This window comes from Microcaecilia unicolor, chromosome 3 (genome assembly GCF_901765095.1).
Source record: "Microcaecilia unicolor chromosome 3, aMicUni1.1, whole genome shotgun sequence".
Taxonomy (NCBI): Eukaryota; Metazoa; Chordata; class Amphibia; order Gymnophiona; family Siphonopidae; genus Microcaecilia; species Microcaecilia unicolor.
Window position 1 is genome coordinate 206,437,321 of NC_044033.1, and position 20,153 is coordinate 206,457,473.

The 20,153-nt window shown below is 51.5% G+C and overlaps 1 protein-coding gene across 5 annotated transcripts in view; it reads right to left on the reverse strand.

Annotated features, from left to right (window-relative positions):
* Window positions 1-2,316: 2,316 nt before the first annotated feature.
* Window positions 2,317-20,153, reverse strand: part of BRD2 (bromodomain containing 2) — a 49,936-nt gene continuing 32,099 nt past the window's right edge. For all 5 annotated transcript variants that reach the window (XM_030197258.1, XM_030197257.1, XM_030197259.1 and 2 more), the window contains 6 exons: window positions 18,589-18,717; window positions 18,290-18,493; window positions 17,944-18,167; window positions 16,915-17,225; window positions 9,530-9,652; window positions 2,317-3,944 (listed from right to left, as the gene is read on the reverse strand). In XM_030197258.1, the coding sequence (XP_030053118.1) occupies window positions 3,814-3,944; window positions 9,530-9,652; window positions 16,915-17,225; window positions 17,944-18,167; window positions 18,290-18,493; window positions 18,589-18,717 (1,122 nt within the window). In that variant the 3' untranslated portion in view covers window positions 2,317-3,813. The remainder of the gene's footprint in view (window positions 3,945-9,529; window positions 9,653-16,914; window positions 17,226-17,943; window positions 18,168-18,289; window positions 18,494-18,588; window positions 18,718-20,153) is intronic.

Consider the following 20,153-nt stretch of genomic DNA (forward strand, 5'->3'; position numbering starts at 1 on the left):
AGGCATCCCAAAAGGGGCCAAGTGATCCTCACTCAGAGGGTAAAGCTGACTCATAGCCCTGCTACCTTCAAAGGCCCATCAGGGTCAGACCATTGAGCTGAAATAAGTTTTTGGGTGGAGTCATGCACAGGAAAAGCCGAGAAGGCTTCTTGGTACTAGCCATCCTAGGATTAACCGAGGAGGCATCGCCCTCGGCCGGATCTTCAACAGAAAGGGCCTGCAAGGCGTCAAAACGAGTGCTGGCAGCTCGTCGCGGTGGAAAATCCGCACCACTTTAGGATCATCCAAATTCTGTGGCAAACAGGGACCCTGATCTGGATCATCCACCCATGAGGGCCTACCAGACTCCTCCCCACAGCCTGACCAGAGGGGGGGAAAGGGAGATGCGTCACCGTCAGACGGGGAATTTACCCATCTACGTTTAGCGTCAGTCCAACGCTCGGGAGAAGCAGGAAACTCAGGAGCCAACACTGGACTATCAAAACCTGGAGGGAATCCAGCCCGCAAAGCGGTATCAGACGCCTCCGGCAGAGTCCTTTTTAACATAAAGGCCTTATGCATTAGCAGCACCAGGGGAGAAAAACTCACCCTGGCCCTCCGCCCCTGAATTAGGAGAAGTGGAGGAAGGAGCTCCTCTAGCAGCCTCAGAATGAGACGTCCCCCTGATAGACTCCTCCACAACCGCGAGGGTCGAGACACGCGGCGCTTCCAAAATGGCACCCGCTGCCAGCTCCATTGAGCGGTAAGAATCAACGCTCTCCATGCCCGTACTAGCACGAGCGTCTAGGGAACATGTACTGCAAACCCCGATGCTGACATGCGTTTACATCAGGAGCAGCGCTTAACGCCTTTAGCAGCCATCGCCCGCCCGGACGGAAATATAGAAATAAAATGGCGGCTTCACGCCAAAGCTTACCCCGCACAGAACACTGTCCGCAGGAACCTCCCCGGAGGAGCTGGGTACCACTCTCACCTCAGAAGACCGAGTCAACGAGCTCTGGTCAAGCTGCACTGAACCAGAATCTCTGGAGAAAGCCTCAGAACAGCCACACTGTAAAAGCACACCCTTTTTTTTTTTTTTTTACACTGTGAGGAAGGTTGGAGGCAGGCAGCAAATGAGGGACTCCGGGAGGAGGGGGGGTTGGGGTAAGGCAGGAACAGGGAACAAAACCAAGTATGCCTTCAAAGTGGGCACCACCAGCCACAACACCCCCGCTCTACTAGCAAAGCACAGGAGCCACCCCAGGCAGAATTCCAGGAGCTGATCAAGCGATGTCCACACCTGCTGGGAGATAGAGATATACTGAAGGCAGAAGGGGCTAGCCGTCCAATGTCACTGTGGTTTTTCTGTGCTCTTTATCTCCACCTGCTGGTAGGTGGATACAACCCATCAGTTACTACTACTACTATTTAGCATTTCTATAGCGCTACAAGGCGTACGCAGCGCTGCACAAACATAGAAGAAAGACAGTCCCTGCTCAAAAGAGCTTACAATCTAATAAAACAAAAAATAAATAAATAAATAAATAAAGTAAGCAAATCAAATCAATTAATGTGAACAGGAAGGAAGAGAGGAGGGTAGGTGGAGGCGAGTGGTTACGAGTCAAAAGCAATGTTAAAGAGGTGGGCTTTCAGTTAATGGATTCATCCGCTGTTGATGACAAGGAATGTTTCATACTTTTTTGGGATCTTGCCAGGTATTTGTGACTTGGATTGGCCACTGTTGGAAACAGGATGCTGGGCTTGATGGACCTTTGGTCTTTCCCAGTATGGCAATACTTATGTACTCAGAAGGACCTCCTTTTAAAAAGGTTTATTCTGAGCAATCTGTTCCTGGCTCCGTCAGATATGTCACTAGAATGTGGATGACTCATCCTACAAGAGGATGGCAATTACAACCGTAAACATTGGTACAAAAGCATCAAGAAGGCTGGAGACCTGGTTGAAGGGACCTTGTTTAAATCCCAAACTTCACACAGAGAGGCTGTATCATTAACCTTGAGGGCTGTATGATCATGGGGAGAAACATTTCAGTTACCACTGCTTGAAATTCTTAACTTGTTTTTCACATCATTCCAAGTGTGTTGTGGGATAGAAATATCGTAATAAATAAGCTAGCCATATTATCAAAGAGTTCAGGTTCAGTGTGCCTTACAATGGGAAGAAGGATGCCCCAGTGTGTGCTGGCACATTGATTGGTAATAACGGTAGTAGCCCAAACTTTGGGATGAAAAGCACCATACTATATACTCTTCCCTCCTCCCCACCCCCAAATATCCATGCACCCTTAAGAAAGTACTTTAGAGAGGGTTCTGAATGTGAATACGATTCTTTATTTACATGTTTCCTATCTGTACATGAGAGATGATCACGATCCTAAAAGATAAAAGACTGAGGAAAAGAAAGCCCAGGACAAGTAAAAAAAAAAAACAAACAAACCAAAACAGGAAATAAAAAGTGCACAGACTCATTTTAACAAAAAATAAAAACGTCCCCTTCCCCCCCAGTAAGAAAAACATGCTGCTTCCAGCGCTATGTACAGGTTTCATAAACTCTGAATTTACAGCAGCACCTGCTTCAACAGGCAGCTTTTCAAGTTATTTTACAATATAAAACAAAACCACCCTAACTCCTTTCTTAAATAAATTACATAAAACCAGGGGATGCAGCCTTCAGAGATGGTGGAAAAAACGCCCCCAAAAAGAAACAACCTAACCAACACCATACACAGTAAAAAGCCCCCACTGCTCCCATCACAGCTGTCTCAGTCCATCCCACGGCAGGGGGTTGTGGTGTCCTCTTCCGTTTAGGTAGCAGCTCTTGCCACAGTCACCAAGTGTCACACATGAGAAGCAGGCAAACTAGGCTGCAGACAGCTCGCCCCCCCCCCCCCCCCCCTTTATATAAAATGCTTAAAATTAACAAAAATCATTGTAGAAGCCTTAAAATCAGGAATGTATCTTAACTAGGTGAAAGGCAGGGGAGCTTGAGACCCAGGACCCAGAAACAAAGTTGCTCCTTTCAGTTCCAGCAGACCAGCTGGTGAAAGGGTCACAGCAAGCCCTCCCCACCACCACCCCTTCTCAAACACGGTCTTGCACCTCTGTCAGAAATAATCCCAGTGCGAGAGCCAACTCTCCCACAAGCTGCTTTCTACCTTTAGCGAGCTCTCGATACAAAGACTGTACAATGGTTTTGGCCCACCCATGTGTATGAACAGAGGAGTACAAAAACAAAGAAACACACACCACATTGCACCTCAGCAATACTGTTAATATAACTAACTCTCCCAGGAAGGTCCCAGGTTACCCCCGTGTCAGAAAAAGCTTTAACGGAATTCTGGAATAGGATGTTTCTTCTGGAAAAGGAACTATAAACTGTACCAGTCTTTTAATGCATTTACTACCCCATTCCAGACCAGCAGCTTCTGTGGGTCTCATTTTCTGAGATATAGATACTGGCTGAGCAAGCCCCTGGATCACACAGATACGAGCAAAAAAACCTCCTTTGTTCAACCGTCTCATTAGTGTCCAAAGTCTTTCCTCATGCTTCCGGCGGCAAGGGTCAGCAGCTCCGTGCTTCTCTATATCAGAGAGGCACAACTACTACGCTCTCTGGGAGAGGCGTCGTCTGCAGCACCCAGCTCTCAGTCTCACTGTAATACTGCTTTCTTCATGCCTTCTAACTCTTGCAGGCCTTCCTGCAGGGCGGACAAAGTCTCAGTCTGGTTCATGCATGGTCTGATCCCGCAGAGCCAATCTGAACCTGTTCTGCCCCACCCCCACACCGATAACCTCTATAGCAAGTCCTGCTTTAACCCGAATCAGAGTCACTGGTGTCGGAGCTGCTGGAACTGGAGCTGCTGGTGCTGTCTGATGAGGAGCTGCTGCTGGCGCTGAGCCGGGACACTGTTACTTGCTGAGCAGTCTCGGTCTTCTCATGAGCTGCAAAAAAAAACAAAAAAAAATGTGTGTGTCACATTCTATAGTTTCAGCAACCTCAGAGAAGTAGAAAGCAACCCATCTCATGCTTTTACCACTGACTAATTTTAAAAGATCATAAACCAAAAATGTATGACCTCAGTCGATTTAATGTTACAGTTGCAAACCACCAGTCTACAATTCTCTCACATCTATCCCTGCAGACTTCATACACTTCATAAACCTAGCAATATGATCAAAGATACAAGTCCAAGTACAGGTTCCACTTCTTCAGAGCAGGAATGTATTCACTTTATTAAACAGATTTTACATAATCCAGAGCCACCCTGGGAAAGATCACTAGAGGGCACTCCTTTGAAAGTCAGCAAGCAGAAACCTTAAGGCATTACGCATGTGCAGAGACCATAAACCATGTGTGCACACAACCCCATTAAGGCTAGAGTCTGACCTTGGTGTTAACATTGTCTTCCTGTCACTTATCTAATACTAGTAAAAAAGGCCCGTTTCTGACACAAATGAAACGGGCGCTAGCAAGGTTTTCCTCGTAGTGTGTATGTTTGGGAGAGTGTATGTGAGAGTGACTGTGTGAGAGACAGAGTGAAAGTGTGAGAGAGAGTGAGTCTGGGTGAGAGTGAGTCTGGGTGTGAGTGTGTCTGTGAGAGAGAGTGTGTGTGAGAATGAGTGTGTGTGCAAGTGCGTATGTGAGACACAGTGTGAGAGAGAGTGTGTGTGTGTGTGTGCGAGAGAGAGTGTGTGTGAGACACAGATTCTCTCTGTGAGAGTGAGTGTATGAGACCAAGTGAGTGTGTGAGTGACTGTGTGACACATAGAGAGTGAATGTGATACAGTGTGAGACAGAGTGTGTGAGAGAGAGAGTCAGAAAGACATTGTATGTGAGAGAGAGAGTGTGTGTGTGACAGAGATACCTCCCTTCCTGTGTCTCTCTGGTGTCAGGCCCCCTCCCCTCTGTCTGTGGTGTCTGAGATTCCCGCCACTGCACCCAAGCAATTGGTGTGCTGGAGGAGGGGGAGGGGGGATGTGTTGGGGGGGGGGGGGGGTCAGGTTGGAAGAAGAGGGGTGCGGGGGGTTCAGGAAGCGCTACCAGATGCGAGTGAGTGTGTGTGTGTGGGGGGAGCGGGGGGGGGGTTAAGGAAGCGCTGGCAGATGAGAGAGAGAGAGAGAGAGAGAGAGAGAGAGAGAGAGAGAGAGAGAGAGAGAGAGAGAGAGAGTGTGTGTGTATGGGGTTTCAGGAAGCGCTGCCAGATGAGAGAGAGTCTGTGTGTGTGTGTATGGGGTTTCAGGAAGCGCTGCCAGATGAGAGAGAGTCTGTGTGTGTGTGTACGGGGTTTCAGGAAGCGCTGGCAGATGAGAGAGAGTGTCTGTGTGTGTGTGTACGGGGTTTCAGGAAGCGCTGGCAGATGAGAGAGAGAGAGAGAGTGTATGTGGGGGGAGGGGGGGTTCAGGAAGCGCTGGCAGATGAGAGTGAGAAAGAGTGTGTGTGTGTGTGTGTTGGAGGGGTGTGTGTTGGGGGTTTCAGCTTGGAAGAAGAGGGGTGTGTGGGGGGGTCTGTAAGTGCTGCGAGATGAGTGAGTGTGTGGGAGGGGCGGTTTATCAAGTGTTTCCACATGAGTGTGTGTGTGGTGGGGGGTGGGGGGGGGGGGCTTCAGGAAGCGCTGCCAGATGAGCGAGAGTATGTGTGTGTGTGTGTGTGTGTGTGGGGGGGGGGGGGGGGGGGTTCAGGAAGCGGTGCGATATGAGAGACAGTGTGTGTGTGTGTGGTGGGGGGGGGGGGGGGGTTGCCACATGAGTGAGTGAGTGTGTATGTGGGGGGCAGGGATTTCAGGAAGCGCTGCCAGATGAGAGAGAGAGAGAGAGTGTGTGTGTGTTGGGGGGGGGGGCATTAAGTGTGGCCAAATGAGAGTGAGGGTGTGTGTGTGGGGGGGGTTGCCACATGAGTGAGTGAGTGAGTGTGTATGTGGGGGGCAGGGATTTCAGGAAGCGCTGACAGGTGAGAGAGAGAGAGAGTGTGTGTGTTGGGGGGGGGGGGGGCATTAAGTGTGGCCAAATGAGAGTGAGTGTGTGTGTGTGGGGGGAGTCAGGAACCACGGCCAAATGAGAGTGAGTGTGTGTGTGTGGGGGGGAGTCAGGAACCACAGCCAGATGAGTGAGTGTGTGTGTGTGTGGGGGGGGGGGGGGCAGGGGTTTCAGGAAGCACTGGCAGATGAGTGTGTGTGTGTGTTGGGGAGGGGGGGGGGGGGCCTTGAGGAAGTGTGGCCAAATGAGAGTGAGTAAGTGTGGGGGGATAAGGAAGCAGTTCCAGATGAGGATATGAGAGAGAGAGAGAGAGAGAGAGAGAGAGAGAGAGAGAGAGAGAGAGAGAGTGTGTTGTATGGTTCAGTGGCCATCGCACCCACCGTCGCGTAGTTTTGCTGGTGGGGGACCCAAAATCCCGCCAGCAGAAGTCCTGTGAGTGTGCTGAGTGAGTCAGACTCCTCCAGCAATCTTCGGCGTTGCTAGCATGTGCAGGGCGGGGTTCTGTGCGTGTGACGTCCTGCACGTGCAGGACATCAGACGCACAGAAGCCCTGGCTGCCTGCACAGGCTAGCAACGCCGAAGATGACGCCATAGTCAGCAGACAGGACTTGTGCTGGCGGGGTTTCGGGTCCCCCGCCAGCAAAGCAACGCGAAGGTGGGTGGCTTAGTAGGGGGTTGTTGGACCTCCTTCTTTTGACCTGCAGGTTTGGGGGGGGGGGGGGGGGGGGGGGGGGTGGATCTACCATTATGTGGGCGGGGCTTCTAGTTTTTGTTTGGCGTGCCGGGGGGGGGGGATGTCGGAACTGTGGACTCAGGAGCTTTGGAGGTGGTTTCCCTTTCCGCGGGTGGGTCGGTAGGAGGAGGAGTGTTTCCCTACTCCTCCTCCCCGTGCGTGGGTGCGATCCGTTTAGTGAAATTTTTTTTCCGCCTTCGACGTCATGACGTTTGACGCGAGGGCGGGGCACGGGTCTGTGGGGTGGCTTCACCACCATGAATCAACGAACCGTTCTGGGAGTCTGAGTGACTTCAGTGTCCTCAGAACGTTGAGGGTGCGTTTTATTATAGTAGATAATAATTTGCTCCTCCAACATTCCAATGAGGCTACCTGCACCCGTAACCATCTCCTGACATCACTGGCCCGCACTAGAACCCTGCTTGCCTGACGTTGCTGTCGAGGAGCTGCTTCAGATCTTCAGCGGACCAGTAACAGCTGAACGGCAGTGGAGCCACGGCAGCAGAAAACCAGAACAGTGGGAGCCGCTTCAGCCCCGCCCGTGCCGCCACGCCCCCAAGGTCGCCACTGCCGCTCACCCCTCCCCCCCCCAAGGTCGCCACCACCGCTCACCCCTCCACTGAAATCGCAGTCTCACCTCCATGAAAGCAGCACTGCAGGCAGCAGAACACCTACCTTCAGCCCTCCTTCCCTCACGGAAGTTGCATCAAACGAGGGCGGGACACAGGAAGGGAAGGAGGCCAGAAGGGAAGCGTTATGCTGCCTGCACCGCTGCTTTCACGGAGATGAGACTACGATTCCGATGCTGAGGGCAGACGGTCGACAACAGAGGGCAGTAGGGGGTCCTGAAACCGGGGGGGGGGGGGGGGGGGGGGGAGGAGGAGAAGAGACGCGTTCCTGAGACCAAAGAGGGAGGGGGGAGGGAGAAGAGACGGGGTCCTGAGACCAGAGAGGGAGGGGGGGTATCTCTGTCACACACACACACTCTCTCTGTCAGACCCAGATGCACAAAACTTTAACAACCCTTTAAAGAGGAAATTTTAAACCATAGCATGCATTAAAGGCCTTTTTCCGACGAAGCTAGCAGCTAACGAAAACGGAATACAAACGAGTAACTACCATTGTAATGTGGACGATTTGGGATGCACTAACCATACCGATGATTACACCGAATCATTTACCGCGATATATTTTAAGTGAGGACAGAGCTGTCGTTAACACCTGAGCTGTCAGACACACCGCTACTCCCCGCTTCCCCCTGCAGCATACAAATCCAAGCTGGCATGTTTAAAAGTGAGATTAAATAAAAACACTACCAATAAAGAGCGACAAGGTGGATGCAGTACTTCCTAGGCTTCCCCCTGCAATAAGAAAAGCAAAACAAAAATCGAAATAGGATCGGGAGGGGGCAAAAGCGCTCGTCAGGAGCACCCTGTATGGACAGCCTTGCGCCCCCCCCCCCCCCCCGCTGCTCCCTGCTTCCCCCTGCACAAAAACTCCAAATTTTAGCAGCCCCGGCCCCCCTCCCTTCCTGTTCCTTTCTCTCTACTCTCCCACAGCTCCGCCTCCCGCCATCCTCCGCCCCGTGCCCCACCCCGCCCCCCGAGGTCGTTGCCGCCTCTCACCTCTATATGAAGGCGCTACACGGGCAAGAAGACCTTCTGATCGCTGCAGTCTTCAGGACGTCTCTCTCCTTCCCTGAACTGGGCCCCGCCCCCGTCTGACGTAAGAAACCTATGTCAGTCGGGGGCGGGCCCAGGTCAGGAAAGGAGAGAGACGTCCTGAAGACTGCAGCGATCAGATGGTCTTCTTGCCCGTGTAGCTCCTTCATAAAGAGGTGAGAGGCGCTGCGTGGGCCCGGTAATGCGGAGGGGGGGGGGGGGGATGGGGGGGGGAGCGGGGGCGGAGCTGTGGGAGAATAGAGAGAAAGGAACAGGAAGGGAGGGGGGCCGGGGCTGCTAAAATTTGGAGTTTTCGTGCAGGGGGAAGTTGGGGGGGGGGGGGGGGGGGGCAAGGCCGTCCATACAGGTCACTCCTGACGAGCGCCTTTGCCCCCTCCCAATCCTTTTTTGATTTATGTTTTTAGTTTTCTATTTAATGCAGGGGGAAGCGGGGAGCCACGTGTTTGTGTTTTTTTGTTGTTGTTGTTTTGACGTTTGTGGCATGCGCAGAGCAGCCAGCAAAACGCTTGGCTGCTCTGCGCATGCTTTAGGGGCTGATTACCGACGGGGATTACACCACTTTAACGAATGTTTAATACATTGTACTTTTCCGCACCGAACATGTGCTACTTGTTTTTTTGGTGCATTCTTCGTTTTTTTGAAATTCGTTAAGGACTTTTATGTTTTAGATTTTTTTACATTTGGTTGATGCATCTGGGCCTCAGTGTCTTTCTCTCTCTCACTGTCTCACATTCACTGTGTCTCACACAGTCTCTCTGTCTCATACACTCTCTTGGACACACATACTCTCTCACACTCTGTCTCACATACACTATCTGTGTGAAACACACTTTCTCTCTCTCACACTGTCTCAGATACGCAGTCGCACACACTCTCACACGCACACTCTCTCTCACAGACACCCAGTCTCTCTCTCTCTGTCACAGTCACTCTCACACATACACACTCCGAGGAAAACCTTGCTAGTGCCCACTTCATGTGTCAGAAACAGGCCTTTTTTACTAGTTGCTTATAATGAACAAAGGTCTACCAATGCTAAATACAGAACATTCACCACAAACTGTGCCTCTCTGTACACGTGCTGTGAGAAGACCCTTATAGCCTGCCCCTGTATATGAAGGGGAGTGGGAAATTCTTACCTTTCTTTGGTGGCTTCTTGGCAGAGTTGAGCTGACCACTGACATCCTGCAGCCGCTTCTCCAGCTCTCGTCTCTTCTCCAGTGCCAGCTCTTCCTTCGTTTTCCCCACTGGCTTCTTCAGAACTAGGCAGCAAAAGAATGAATAACTATAGTACAATGAGTTAAATAGTAGTAGTAGTTACCGCAGCCTCCTTACTGGCATGTCAGGACTACGGAGACCAAGACCCCAGCTGTTCTCGTTACAAAAGGGAAAAAGTGCGGTGACAAGGTAAAATTATGTATAATCATACCTGATAATTTTCTTTCCATTAATCATAGCTGATCAATCCATAGACTGGTGGGTTGTGTCCATCTACCAGCAGGTGGAGATAGAGAGCAAACTTTTGCCTCCCTATATGTGGTCATGTGCTGCCGGAAACTCCTCAGTATGTCGATATCAAAGCTCCATCCGCAGGACTCAGCACTTAGAGAATTACACCCACGAAGGGACACTCTGCCCAGCTCACCACCGCCGAAACGGGGGAGGGGAATTAACCCAGCTCATCCCCACACAAGTGGGGGAGGGGAATCCGTCCAGCTCATCCCCGCGGAGCGGGGGAGGGACACCACACCCGCCGATGCGGGGGGATCTGGCTTATCCTGCAACCGCAACCGCGGGAGGAGCTGACTGACCCCAACACCGCCAAAGCGGGAGGGGTACAAAGCTGCCCTACAGCCGCACGAAGCGGGAGGGAGTGCCGGCAGAATTTATGTCTCAATCCAGCCCCGTAAAACGGGGGGGAGAGGAATGCAGCAGCTCACTGTAACACAAACTCGTCTCAACTCTTGAAGAATCCAAGTGAAAAAACTTGAACACGAAGTCTTTCTGAAGTAACTGAAGACTAAACTTGCACCTGAAATGCAATCAGAATAAAAACAGTACAGATATCTGGGAGGGGCTATGGATTGATCAGCTATGATTAATGGAAAGAAAATTATCAGGTATGATTATACATAATTTTACCTTCCATATCATCAAGCTGATCAATCCATAGACTGGTGGGATGTACCGAAGCAGTACTCACCCAGGGCGGGACATAGAAATCCCTGACCGCAACACTGAAGCTCCAAACCGGGCCTCCGCCCGAGCAGCCACAGTCAAGCGGTAATGCTTGGAGAATGTATGGGCCGAAGCCCAAGTTGCCGCCTTGCATATCTCTTCCAAGGAGACGGAACCGGCCTCTGCCATCGAGGCCGCCTGAGCTCTTGTGGAGTGAGCCTTCAGCTGGATAGGCGGCACCTTCCCCGCGGCCACATAAGCCGCTGCAATGGCTTCCTTGACCCATCTTGCCACTGTAGGCTTAGCAGCCTGCAGACCCCTACGAGGACCTGCAAACAGGACAAACAGATGATCCGATTTCCGGAAATCATTGGTCACTTCCAAGTATCTGATGATGACTCGTCTCACATCCAGATATTTAAGAGCAGAGTACTCCTCTGGGTAGTCCTCCCTACGAAAGGAAGGGAGACAGAGCTGCTGATTCACATGGAAGCGAGAAACAATCTTGGGCAGAAAGGAAGGCACTGTGCGAATAGTCACTCCTGCCTCAGTGAACTGCAGAAAAGGCTCTCGACATGAGAGCGCCTGGAGCTCGGAAACTCTTCTGGCTGAAGTGATAGCCACCAAAAAGACTGCTTTCAACGTCAGGTCTTTCAGAGATGCCCTCGACAAGGGTTCAAACGGCGGCTTCTGCAATGCTCTTAGCACCAGGTTGAGATTCCACGCAGGCACCAGAGTGCAGAGGAGGGCGCAGGTGATTAACTCCCTTGAGAAAGCGCACCACATCTGGCTGCGAAGCCAGGGAAGCACCCTTCAGGCGGCCCCTGAAGCAAGCCAGAGCCGCTACCTGGACTTTAAGGGAACTGAGCGACAGGCCTTTCTCCAGACCTTCTTGCAGGAACGCCAACACTGAAGAAATTGGAGCAGTGAAGGGAGAAAGTGAGCCTGCTTCACACCACGCTGCAAAGATACGCCAAACCCTGGCGTAAGCAGTAGAAGTAGAGCGCTTCCTCGCTCTCAGCATAGTGGCGATAACCTTGTCTGAGAAGCCCTTCTTCCTCAGACGCTGCCGCTCAATAGCCAGGCCGTAAGACCAAAGGGGGAGGGATCCTCCATCACCACGGGACCCTGATGTAACAGGCCCTGCTCCACAGGCAGCCAAAGAGGATCGTCGACTGAGAGCCTGATCAAGTCCGCATACCAGGGACGTCTGGGCCAATCCGGACCCACCAGGATTACCCTGCCGGGATGCTTTGCCACCCGGTCTAGCACCCTGCCCAACATGGGCCAGGGCGGGAACACATAGAGGAGCTCTTGTGTCGGCCACTGTTGGAGAAGAGCATCTACTCCCAGGGATCGAGGGTCCCGTCCTCTGCTGAAAAAGCGCGGCACTTGGCAATTGGCCGATGACGCCATCAGATCTAGGCTCGGCTGGCCCCAGCGCTTCGTGATGTCCAAGAACGCCTGAGCAGATAGCTGCCACTCTCCGGGCTCCAAGGTATGGCGACTGAGAAAGTCCACCTTGACATTCATGACTCCGGCAATGTGGGCCGCTGAAAGCTGCTCCAGGTTCGCTTCCGCCCACTGGCAAAGATTCATAGCCTCCTTGGCTAGAGGGGCGCTCTTGGTACCTCCCTGGCGGTTGACATAGGCCACAGCCGTGGCATTGTCCGACAGGACCCGTACAGGCTTCAACACCAGTACCGGGATGAACTCCAAAAGCGCCAACCGAATGGCTCTGAGTTCCAGGAGGTTGATAGACCACTTTGCCTCTGCAGGAGACCAGAGCCCCTGCGCTGTCCTTCCCAAGCAGTGGGCTCCCCAGCCCGACAAAGAGGCGTCCGTCGTGACGACAATCCACTCTGGGGTCACCAGAGGCATTCCTGCAGACAACTTGTCTGTCTGCATCCACCAGCTCAGCGCCTTGCGCACCGCTGGGTCCAAGGGAAGGCGCACAGCATAATCCTCCGACATCGGAGTCCAGCGCTGTAGCAAAGAGTGTTGAAGTGGTCTCATAAGAGCCCTGGCCCAGGGCACTACTTCCATCGTGGCCGTCATAGAGCCCAACAGCTGCACATAGTCCCAAGCCCGAAGAGGAGAGGCTACTAGGAACTGGTCCACCTGAGCCTGAAGTTTGACAATCCGATTGTCTGGCAGGAACACTCTGCCCACTTGGGTGTCGAATCGAACTCCCAGGTACTCCAGGGACTGAGTCGGGCGCAGCTGGCTCTTCTCCCAGTTGATGATCCATCCCAGGGAGCTCAAAAGAGCAACTACCCGGTCCACAGCTTTGCCGCACTCTGCATAAGAGGGGGCTCGGATCAACCAGTCGTCCAGATAAGGATGGACTTGTACCCCTTCCTTTCGTAGGAAGGCCGCGATGACCACCATTACTTTGGAAAAGGTCCGCGGAGCAGTAGCCAACCCGAATGGGAGGGCTCTGAACTGGAAGTGTCGTCCCAGGACTGCAAAACGCAGAAAGCGTTGATGAGGAGGCCAGATGGGAATATGCAGGTACGCTTCCTTGATGTCCAAGGAGGCCAAGAACTCTCCTGCCTTCACTGCCGCTATAACAGAGCGGAGAGTCTCCATGCGAAAGTGCCGCACTTTCAAGGCCCGATTGACCCCTTTGAGGTCGAGGATAGGCCGGACAGAACCTCCTTTCTTTGGTACCACAAAGTAAATGGAGTAACGTCCCTTGCCAAGCTGACTTTCTGGCACCGGAACGACCGCGCCCAGGCGGATCAGATTGTCCAAGGTCTGCTGCACTGCCACAGCTTTGACCGGAGACTTGCAGGGAGAGAGTACGAACCCGTCTCTTAAGGGTCGGCAGAACTCTAGCTTGTAGCCGTCTCTGATGACTTCCAGCACCCACGCGTCTGAAGTTATTGTGGTCCACTCGCCCAGAAACGAGGACAGCCGCCCTCCAATCTGCACTGGGGCGTGGACCAAGGCCCCGTCATTGGGTACAAGACCCTGGGGGAGGACCGGAGGGAGCACCTCCGGGACGGCGGTCTCTGCGAAAGGAATGCTGCTTGGGGGAGAAATTCCTCTTGAAGGAAGAGGGGGCAGAGGAACCCGACTTGCCCGGGCGGTACCGACGGGCTTCCTGCAACCGTCCTCTGGAGGTACCGGGACGAGTACTAGCCCGAGCCCTGACCTCTGGTAATTTCTTGCCCTTAGACGTGCCGAGATCGGTCACGATTTTGTCCAGCTCGACCCCAAAGAGCAGCTTGCCTTTAAAAGGCAATCTAGCCAGGCGGGATTTAGAGGCGTGGTCAGCAGACCAATGTTTCAGCCAAACCCACCGCCGCGCAGAGACTGTCTGAGCCATGCCTTTAGCTGAGGCTCTCAAGACATCATACAGCAAGTCTGCCAAATAGGCTAAGCCCGATTCCAGGGCCTGCCAATCAGCCCTCAAGGAATGATCCGAGGGGGAAGCCCGCTGCACCATAGTCAGGCACGCCCTGGCCACATAGGAGCCGCAAACTGAGGCCTGTAAACAAAGCAGCTGCCTCAAAGGACGACCTTAAGGCCGCCTCCAATCTTCTGTCTTGGGCGTCCTTTAGGGCCGTGCCACCTTCCACCGGCAACGCCGTTTTCTTAGTCACCGCAGTGATTAAAGAATCCACGGTAGGCCACAGATAGGCCTCACGTTCACTCACAGCCAAAGGATAGAGGCGGGACATAGCCCTAGCCACTTTAAGGCTCGCTTCCGGGACATCCCATTGAGCCGAAATTAAGGTGTGCATGGCATCATGCACGTGGAAGGTTCTAGGCGGGCGCTTCGTCCCCAGCATAATGGCAGAGCCAACAGGGGCTGAGGGAGAGACGTCCTCCGGAGAGGAAATCTTCAAAGTGTCCATGGCCTGTAACAACAGGTTGGGCAAATCCTCTGGGCTAAAAAGCCGCGCTGCAGAGGGGTCATCCGCTCCATCCGAGCGGGGATCCTTCTCCTCCAAGGAATCCGCAAAGGACCGTTGGGAGACCTCAGACACGCTGCCCTCATCTACATCGGAGGAGACAAAGTCCTCCAAGGCCTGGAAATCAACCCGAGGGCGTTTACCTCTGGGAACCTCAACCTCTTTACCAGAAGAGGGAGGAGGGGCAGCGTTTTGCATGAGGAAAGCCTGATGCAGCAGCAAAACAAACTCGGGGGAGAAACCCCCCAGACTGTGCACTTCCGCAGCCTGGGCAACAGCCCTAGACGCACCCTCAACCGGCACTCGCAAGAGGGGGGGAGAGACATGCTGCGCATCCAAAATGGCGTCCGGCGCGACACTCCGCGAAGGAGCCGCGCGGGAAGAGCGGCGCTTAACTTTAGCCGCTTTTGTGCCGTCGCCCAAATTAAGGGCGTTCATGGCATTAATGTCTCCAACCTCAAGGGCGGCCCACGAAGAAGCCGTCCGAGCCGCGTGGCCGGCCAAGATGGCGGAGGCGAGGAGCGGGGGATGGGCGTTTATGGCGGGAAAAACCGCCACGCCGGAGGAAGGACCGGGACATTCATCGGTCACTAAACTGTCACCCAACAAGGGCGAATCAGGCTGTAAAACCCCCGCATCCCCTCTAGAAGCGCTCAAGCGATCCGGGGAGCGACCCTTTGCGCCCTCGCCCTCCGACGCCATATGCCACGAGGAGAAGAATCGGGGAACCCCCTGCCCGCTATAAAAAGGTAAAAATTACCTGCTTGCCGCTCCGAGCTGTAACGAACTGGTGTCCCAGTGAGTAGCTGCAATGAACGTTTAAATAAACGTCGAAATAAACGCCTTTAAGGACGTTTAAATTTTTTTTTTTTTTTTTTTTTTTAACGGAGCCAGCGGGAGGGGGGAGAAAAGGAGGGACCTGGCACCACCAGGTTTGCACTTGCTCAAAAGAGCCCTCAACCCCAGGCCTCAACAAAACCTAAGGATTAGGCTTGGAGGCCTAGCCAGAGCTGCTGCTGTGTGTGACCACCACCTGCTGAGATAGAGAACATACTGAGGAGTTTCCGGCAGCACATGACCACATATAGGGAGGCAAAAGTTTGCTCTCTATCTCCACCTGCTGGTAGATGGACACAACCCACCAGTCTATGGATTGATCAGCTTGATGATATGGAAGAGGCAGCTATTAATGGTGGAGCACATAGGCGCACACTTCTTGGGTGCTGTGGGTGCTCGAGCACCCCCAATATTGCACCCACCGGAAGTTTGTTCCCTCCCTCCCTCCTCCCTTCGAGTTCCAGGCCCCCTCCCTCCGAATTTTAAAAGTCATCTATTTTACCTCATTGGGGTTAAGGCAGCAGCGGTAAAAAGCATGCAGGCTCGGCTCTTAGTTCAGTTTTCCCTTCACTCTCTCTCAGCCCTGGTCCCGTCCTCATTTCCTGTTTCCACAAGGACGGGGACCAGAGCTGAGAGAGAGTGAAGGGAAAACTGAACTAAGTACTGAGCCTGCATGCTTTTTACCGCTGCTGCCGCCCTAACCCCAACGAGGTAAGATAGATGACTTTTAAAATTTGGAGGGGGGGGGGGGGGGGGGGATCCTGGAACTGGGAAGGAAGGAGGGAGGGGTTCCTGGAACTGAGAGGGAAAGAAGAGAGACCTGGAACTCAGAGGGGGGATGAGGGAGGGGGGAATGCACCACCTGTAAAAAAAATATTAAAAAAAATTTTCAGCACCCCCAATCATTTTGAAAAGTTGGCTCCTATGGTGGAGCAGTTATGTATAGAGAAGCGAGAATGCTTCCCATGAAGACAGATCATAGGGTCGGGCACAGGGGCAAATCCACGGCTATCCACTGTAGGATCTGTGTGGGCTGGGTTCATTTTGGAGGCGAGCTGAGCTCTCTGTCCCTTACAGATCCATTTGCAGAAGGATAGACGTTGTTACAGAACTAAAGTCAGCACTATCACTCACTGTAGGGCCTGCACGGGGAATGCAGCTTCCCTTTGGGAAAAGGCGAGGGCCATCACTGTAGTGTGCATGGTATGGCCTGAGAGGAGAGGAAGAAGATGGACTTTGGATTTAGCCCATGCCTTCTGCAGAAGCAGTTCAAGGTGAGTTACATTCAGGTACAGTAGTTATTTTCTTGTTCTCAGAGGGCTTACAAGCTGAGATTGTACCTGGGCCAACAGAGAGTTAAGTGAATTGCTCAGGATCACAGGGAGCAATGGTGGGATTTGACAGGGCTCTCCTGGTTCTTACACTGCTGCTCTATATCAGATTTATAGCACTCTTGGATATACATGGCATTGCACAGTGTGGTTAAGTATTCAGATGGGAAATGGGGCTGGAACTGTCATTCACTGTGTGATAGGGGAGAGGTTGACTTTCCTTTATGGATGAAGAAAGCGGTAGGACTAACTTACTGTATGGCTTGCGTGGTTTCTTACGCAGACAGGACATGACATAGTGTTCCAGCTCCCGCAGCGTAGAGGGTTTAAGCGTCTCAAAGTCAATCTCGATCTCCTCGGGGTTGGAGTCTCTTAGCGATGGCTCTCGGGATTGGATGATATGAACCACTCTCCCCAGCTTCTCCCCTGGCAGCTTGTTGATGTCCAAACTCAGTTGGCGCTTTTCATCGTATGTCATGGGCTTGCTGTCCTCCTCTTCCTCAGAGTCGTACAGGGGAGGTGGCGGCAGAGTTGGAGGAAACAGCTTGGAGGATTTCTTCGAGCTCCTGAAGAGAGAAGAAAAGGTAAGTTAATCTCCTCCGGGCCAGTGGAGATCCATTTTCAAGTTCTCTCCCCCCATCCAAATAGTGTATCTGCTTCTCCATTTACAGAGAATAAGACGGCAGTGTTCCTGCTTCTGGTGATTACTCTCCCCAGCTACCCCATCCTGGTACTGATACTCATCCTGCCCCTTTCTCAAGAGATAAAGGTGGTCATACTGCCTATCTGTAATGAGAATTCTCTGTAAAACAGCAGGATTGTGCTGTTTTCTTCACTCAATACGTAGTTAACTCTGGAATTCGCTGCCGGAAAAGGTGGTTAAGGCAGTTAACTTAGCAGACTTCAAAAAAGGGTTGGACATCTTCCTGGAGGAAAAAGCCATAGAATGTTATTGAATGGACAAGGGAATACAGTATTTCTAGGATGTACGGGACAAATTGCTTGTTCTTTTAGCCGCTGTCTGTGACAGAGTGCTGGGTTCGATGGACCCTTGGTCTATCCCAGCACGGCGATGCTTATGTACTTAAGGCTCAGTCGGACAACACCAGCACTAGCGTGACTACACACACTCACAGGCAGTAATTCACGTTCTGTTCTGGGGTTACTCTGTTCAATCCCCCCCCCCTCTTCTACTAGAAACTGGAGGCACGAAAAGGCACTGCATCTAGCGAGTTTAAGTTGTCCTCTTTCACCCCCATACCCGTGAAGCCCTCGGTCTCTTACTTGGAGCTAGAGGATGTGGCACTGCTGGTGGTGGGGTTATTAGATGCTTTTTTTGAGGATTTCTTCCCCTGGCTCGATTTGGACAATCTCTCCTCCTCATCTCCTTTCCCCTTGCGCTTCTCACTTTTCTTTTTCTTCTTTTTCTCTTTCTTCTCCTTTTTCTTTTTTGGTTTAGAGGTGGGACCCTGGGAGAGAGCAGCCAGCTGCTCATGGACTGCTCGTAACTGAAAGGAAAGAGAAAGGACAGAAGTAAAACAAAGGTGCTGCAGGTGGGAAGAAAAGCACAACACAAGTAGCCTGAAGTGACATCACAGCTTTTGCTTGCAGAGGACCCAGTCACAGATACCTGCTCCTGAAGCTCAGCCAGGCGGTTCGCTCGCTCTTCCTCAGAGTCAGAGCTCTCGCTGTCCGAAGAGCCCTCGCTGCTGCTTTCACTCAGAGACTCGGATGAGGATTTGGAGATGATGGTGGGTAAGGGAATGGAGACAGGGGGAGAACACAGATCCAAAGGCTCATCAGGCATCTTGGCATAACGAAACTCAAACACATCCTGGGCAAGGGACAAAAAAGGGGACCACCACTTCAAAATGCTCTCTTCAAGGAGGGTTGACACAATATACCCCAGCCCCACCACCCCTTACTCACCTGCAGTTTCCTAGCCATGGCCACCACGTCATGGTCTGGCGGGTTGTATTTGTAACAGTTGGAAAACATTAGCCGGACATCACCTGCAAACTCTTGGGCATCACGGTACTCTCGATTCTCCATCTTCTTCTGCAGAGAAGAGAGAAAATAGTGCATCAGAGATAAATTCACAAAAATAATCTAGAACTATAACCCTACACAGCATCCTATTCCCAGAGAAAGGAGGGGTAAAGGGATTTTTACAAGGGCTAAATCTAAAGCAAGATTAAAAGACCCATAATCTTAGCCAACATCAAACAAAAGCATAATAATCTTCCTATAGATTTATCACTGGTGGTGAATGTTCTCTATTCAGCATTGGGTAGATTTGTAGACCTTTGTCCTGTAAGCAATAAGCGACAGGAAGATTGACCTACAATTCTACCCAATGCCAAGCAATAAGGAATTACAACACACAGAATGGAAAAAGAAAGACTTGAGAGGAAGTGGTATACTACAGACTAGTTGGCCCAATCTTAGTGGTGGAAAAGTTAATGGAGACTGTACTTAAGGGGGGGGGGGGGGGGGGGGGAAATCAGTGAACTAATTGACCATCCAGTGAGCTGCAAGACCTGAGGCAGCAAGGTTTGACCAGAACATTATGGCATTATGATTAGGTTATCACAGAATCTGATGAAGGGTATGTGCCAAATAATTTGTATGTCGTGCCTGGGAGATACATGAACAGTGTGACAAATTTTAAATTAAGTATTATGAAGCACCACAGGGAAAACAAACTATTTGCATGTGCCTGACCTTAGCAGTTGATGTTTTCTAATTTAACATGAACAATGTAGAATTACTTTCATTAAAAACAGTTACTTAACATTTGAAATCCAGATATTTGCTTATAATTGCTTGGGTATGCTTGACAGATGGTGCACAAAATTTAAACTCAGCCTATAAAAAAAAGAAGTTTTACAAAACATGTTTGTGCACGTAGCCTGTCAAAGGTGGTGATGGTGGGCTGGATGACAGTTAAATGGAATGCACTCTGAGCAAAAAAGGACCTTTAGTGGAGTATCTCTGCCAGGTTTTGCAGACCTGCAGCACAGCGGACAAGGAGAGATGAGACAAAAATGAGCAGTGGTTCAATACTTATAGCAGCTTAAGATTCAGTGAGAGACACTGCAGTATTATGCATTTAGGTCAGTGATTACCAAACTTTTTTTTAAGGCTGCAGTGACCTCCTAACCCTGCCAAGACCTGCTACAATGACACACTCAAGTACATCCCGAGCAGGTCACGACCCCAACTGTTGCAAGCAGGACCCCATTCAGGGTTGTGACTCACAGTATGGGAAGCAGCGATCTTATTGTACATGCAGTGACAAAAGGAGCAGCGTGTGGAGAGAATGTTATGGGCATGTTTTATAGAATAATGTGCACAATTTCTGCCAGTTTACCCTAATATTTTATGAAGACACGGGTACCAATGTGTTTTTATAAAAGAAGGCTACACCTATGTGGCCTTCACAAATAGACAACTTGCTATTTAATATACGTTCTCTGTGGAGCCAATGTGAA